Raw genomic sequence first — 4,587 nt, forward strand, 5'->3', positions numbered from 1 at the left:
GACACTGTGCACGGAAGACACAGGAACATTCAGGTCTTTGGAGATGGACTTGTAGCCTTGAGATTGCTCATGCTTCCTCACAATTTGGTTTCTCAAGTCCTCAGACAGTTCTTTGGTCTTCTTTCTTTTCTCCATGCTCAATGTGGTACACACAAGGACACAGGACAGAGGTTGAGTCAACTTTAATCCATGTTAACTGGCTGCAAGTGTGATTTAGTTATTGCCAACACCTGTTAGGTGCCACAGGTGAGTTACAGGTGCTGTTAATTACATGAATTAGAGAAGCATCACGTGATTTTTCAAGCAGTGCCAATACTTTTGTCCACCCCCTTTTTAGGTTTGGTGTGGAATTATATCCAATTTGGCTTTAGGACAATTCTTTTTGTGTTTTTTCATTAAAGACAAATTAAATGAAGATAATAATACCAAAGAATTTGTGATTGCAATCATTTTCAGGAAGAAACTGGGTATTATCTGACAGAATTGCAGGGGTGCCAATACTTTTGGCCACCACTGTACAGTACATAACTCAGGATCCACGATTCACAATAGGTGATGTCACAGCTCACCTCCTCCTCCTCTTGTACAATGACTGATAACACCTCTATATACAGTATATAACACAGGATCCACCATTCACAATAGGTGATGTCACAGCTCACCTCCTGCCCCTCCTGTACAGTGACTGATAACACATCTATATACAGTAGATTACACAGGATCCACCTTTCACAATAGGTGATGTCACAGCTCACCTCCTTCTCCTGTACAAAGATGGATAACACCTCTATATACAGCAGATGACAGGATCCACCATTCACAATAGGTGATGTCACAGCTCACCTCCTCCTCCTCCTCCTGCTCAATGACTGACAACACCTCTATATACAGTATATAACACTGGATCCACCATTTACAATAGGTGATGTCACAGCTCACCTCCACCTCCTCCTCCTGTGCAATGACTGATAACACCTCTATATACAGTAGATAACACAGGATCCACCTTTCACAATAGGTGATGTCACAGCTCACCTCCAACTCCTGTACAATGACTGATAACACCTCTATATACAGTATATAACACAGGATCCACCATTTACAATAGGTGATGTCACAGCTCACCTCCTCCTCCTGTACAATGATGGATAACAACTCTATATACAGTATATTACAGGATCCAGCATTCACAATAGGTGATGTCACAGCTCACCTCCTCCATGTACAATGACTGAAAACACCACTATATACAGTATATAATACAGGATCCACCATTCACAATAGGTGATGTCCCAGCTCACCTCCTCCCCCTCCTGTACAATGACTGATAACACCTCTATATACAGCAGATGACAGGATCCACCATTCACAATAGGTGATGTCACAGCTCACCTCCTCCTCCTCCTGTACAATGACTGATAACACCTCTATATACAGTATATAACACAGGATCCACCATTTACAATAGGTGATGTCACAGCTCACCTCCTCCCCCTCCTGTACAATGACTGATAACACCCCTATATACAGTATATAACACAGGATCCATTCACAATAAGTGATATCACAGCTCACCTCCTCCTCCTCCTGTACAATGACTGATAACACCTCTATATACAGTAGATAACTCTGGTAACACAAATTTTATAATCAGGTCTAAGCAAAAAAAAGTTAAGTTGTGTGATTTATGATTTGCAGTTTATTGTGGCCCCTTGAGGTAGAACAATACAACAATGTGGCCCCCAGATAACACCGGCTGCTCCATAACCTTACAGTGGACAATTCTTGGGTCCCTTTTGTAGGCACTGGGGTTTTTTGTTCCTTAGTGTGCACAGGTGCTTATTATTTCAAGTTCTGGTTCCCTGTAAACCAAAAATCACATTGAAATTAAATGCAAGGGAAAAAAAATGGCGGCGGTCTGGTCACGGGCGATCAATCGTACTGCAGCAGTGCGTGGACGGGGTGCGGTCGGAGCTTCTCGGCCCCTTTCAGCTCGATGAGGACCAGACAGATCAAGATGTCGGCATTTCTTTTCGGCAGTAATTCGCAGGCTGCGGCCATCGTCCCTGCAAATAAGACATCGGGTTACTGCGGTCGGGATGATTGGGGAGATCGATGCAGTGAGATCATAAAGGTCGCTCTTTTTCGCATGGGAAAAGTTTTTGGAGCTAACTACTGATTTCCAGCCGCACCTGGGCCGCCGCCCTCGTCAGGGGCCGCACCTGGGCCGCCGCCCTCGTCAGGGGCCGCACCTGGGCCGCCGCCCTCGTCAGGGGCCGCACCTGGGCCGCCGCCCTCGTCAGGGGCCGCACCTGGGCCGCCGCCCTCGTCAGGGGCCGCACCTGGGCCGCCGCCCTCGTCAGGGGCCGCACCTGGGCCCCGCCTTTGTTAGGGGAGGAATCCTTACATGGGGCACGATAGGGGATTAGAGGTACAGCAGATTTACCTTTCCCCTTCCTCCAGCGCTTTCTTCCATGGGCGGGTGAGTCTACGGGTGAGGTCATGCCAGTTTTTACTACCTGCACTGTTGTCACCGTGGGCACTTTAATGTTAACACCATATTTTGTATAGGCTTCATGGGTAAGATTATGTATAGTTTTCACTTTTATGTACCTTTTTTGTGGTTTGTTGAGTGTGATTTTCAACTATTTTTCATTAAAAGCTAAGTTTTATGGAACTCCTTGCTCCTTATATATATCAAAGCAAATACCCTGCAGTATATAAATAAATAGCAATAGTGCATGAAAATAACATATAGGGTACTTGGTTAACATAATTTTGATTTAAAAAAATGCAAAAGCCATGCCACCACTTCATGGTGACCCTATTTGGGACAGTCCTAACCTCTAATATTTAAAACCTTACCATTTGTCAAGTGACATGCATGTGGATAGGGGCATTTTGTCTGCACCCTGTGCACTATAAAGGAGTGGCCGGCCATTTCTTTGAACTTCTCAGCCCTTATCCACATGCATGTCACTTGACAAACAGTAAGGTTTTAAATATTAGAGGTTAGGACTGTCCCAATTAGGGTTACCATGAAGTGGTGGGACGACTTTTGCATTTTTTTTTTTATCAAAATTATGTTAACTAAATACCCTATATTATTTTCAGGCACTGTTGCTGTATATTCATTTACTGCAGGATATTTGCTTCTTAGGTTTCTATCTTTGTTTTTCTCTGTTTAGTGGCTAGTGTGAACATGCACGTACATGCTGCATGCATACCAATTTATATAATCCAGCTAATTTCTTTAAGTTTTTTTTCCTTAGATTCCTAGTAGAATCCAAAAAGTTGCTGTTAACTCCTAGCAAAGAAAGAATAGAAAAAAAGTGAATAAAAGTGTAAAAAAAATAGTTGTGACCGCACTCCAGGTTCACTGCGGACAGCAGTAAAACATTAACCACTCATAATACATGTAACACAGTCTGTCCCAGAAATCGGGAGAAGCAGTGATTTATATGTAAATCAAAGGCAATGACGAAGGAAAAAGAACCAACCGGGCTACAGAATAGGAGATCAGGACATTGGCATTTAGAGGTTATGATGAATGCGCAGTAGTGGTCAACCCCTTTAATGGCAGTTGGCGGCAATACCAGACAGAGGCAGGTGTGGTGCTGTTTTTGGAAGAACTTCATAAAAATAAGCATTGAGATTTAGACGAGGAATTATATTTACCTCCGGTGGCCAATAAATTATTGTTTATCACAACCTTCTGTCCGGGGTCCACAGCGTCAGTCTGGATTTCAATCTCAGACTAAAGAATCCACAAAGTACAGATATAAAATATTAATCCGCCAGTACCACCAAAATAAAATTAATATATACAATTATTTTATAAGTTTTACTGTTGCCCCTTAAAAGGGGTTGCCCACTACTCTGAGAACCCCTTCTGAATTCCTATGTTTCCCCCTTGTAAAATAATAACACCAATAGTCATCTACGGTGCCAGCACTGTTCCAGCGGTGTCGCCACTGGCACTCCCGGGGCTCCCTCCGCACTCTCTCCAGGGGCTCCCTCCGCACTCTCTCCAGGGGCTCCCCCACTGTTCTCCAGGGGCTCCCTCCGCACTCTCTCCAGGGGGTGAGTGTAGGTTTTTAGTCCAAGTAGTGAATTTGTGCCCCCTGTGCCGGCCATATTCACCATATACACCGATGTACCGCACGCACCTTTCCGTACTCCAGAGAGTAGGACACGGACTCCGTCGGACCTGGTAATTTCCCCTTTTTCCGAATCAACACAAACCCATTCATCTACATTCAATAGGAATATGTGTATAACTATTGTTCTGTATGGGGATTATGGGTGAAATATCACAGACACACATGCCCAGGAACCTATTTCATCTACTTCTGATTGGAATATGGGTATAACTATTGTTCTGTATGGGGATTATGGGTGAAATATCACAAATACACATGACCAGGAACATATTTCATCTACTTCTCATAGGAATATGGGTATAACTATTGTTCTGTATGGGGATTATGGGTGAAATATCACAAATACACATGACCAGGAACCTATTTCATCTACTTCTGATTGGAATATGGGTATAACTATTGTTCTGTATGGGGATTATGGGTG

The 4,587-nt window shown here is 43.6% G+C and overlaps 1 protein-coding gene across 1 annotated transcript; it reads right to left on the reverse strand.

The window, feature by feature from the left end:
• Positions 1 to 1,592: 1,592 nt before the first annotated feature.
• On the reverse strand, positions 1,593 to 4,253 carry LOC141213658 (adenine phosphoribosyltransferase-like). The gene is made up of 3 exons (XM_073665258.1): positions 4,170 to 4,253; positions 3,679 to 3,757; positions 1,593 to 2,066 (listed from the first exon to the last, which is right to left on the reverse strand). Exons 1-3 carry the CDS (start codon positions 4,251 to 4,253, stop codon positions 1,933 to 1,935), a joined length of 297 nt encoding a protein of 98 aa, XP_073521359.1. The 3' UTR covers positions 1,593 to 1,932.
• Positions 4,254 to 4,587: the final 334 nt, after the last annotated feature.

The sequence above is a fragment of the Phyllobates terribilis genome, unplaced genomic scaffold, assembly GCF_046119375.1.
Source record: "Phyllobates terribilis strain yellow unplaced genomic scaffold, ASM4611937v1 Scaffold_203__1_contigs__length_3528282, whole genome shotgun sequence".
Taxonomy (NCBI): Eukaryota; Metazoa; Chordata; class Amphibia; order Anura; family Dendrobatidae; genus Phyllobates; species Phyllobates terribilis.

Coding starts and splice junctions, on each gene's coding strand:
- LOC141213658 (XM_073665258.1), bottom strand. CDS start 4,253: ATGAATGGGTTTGTGTTGATTCGGAAAAAGGGGAAATTACCAGGTCCG. Junction 3,758..4,169: donor ACTCTCTGGAGTACGGAAAG/GTGCGTGCGGTA, acceptor TGGATTCTTTAG/TCTGAGATTGAAATCCAGAC. Junction 2,067..3,678: donor TAATTTATTGGCCACCGGAG/GTAAATATAATT, acceptor TCTTATTTGCAG/GGACGATGGCCGCAGCCTGC.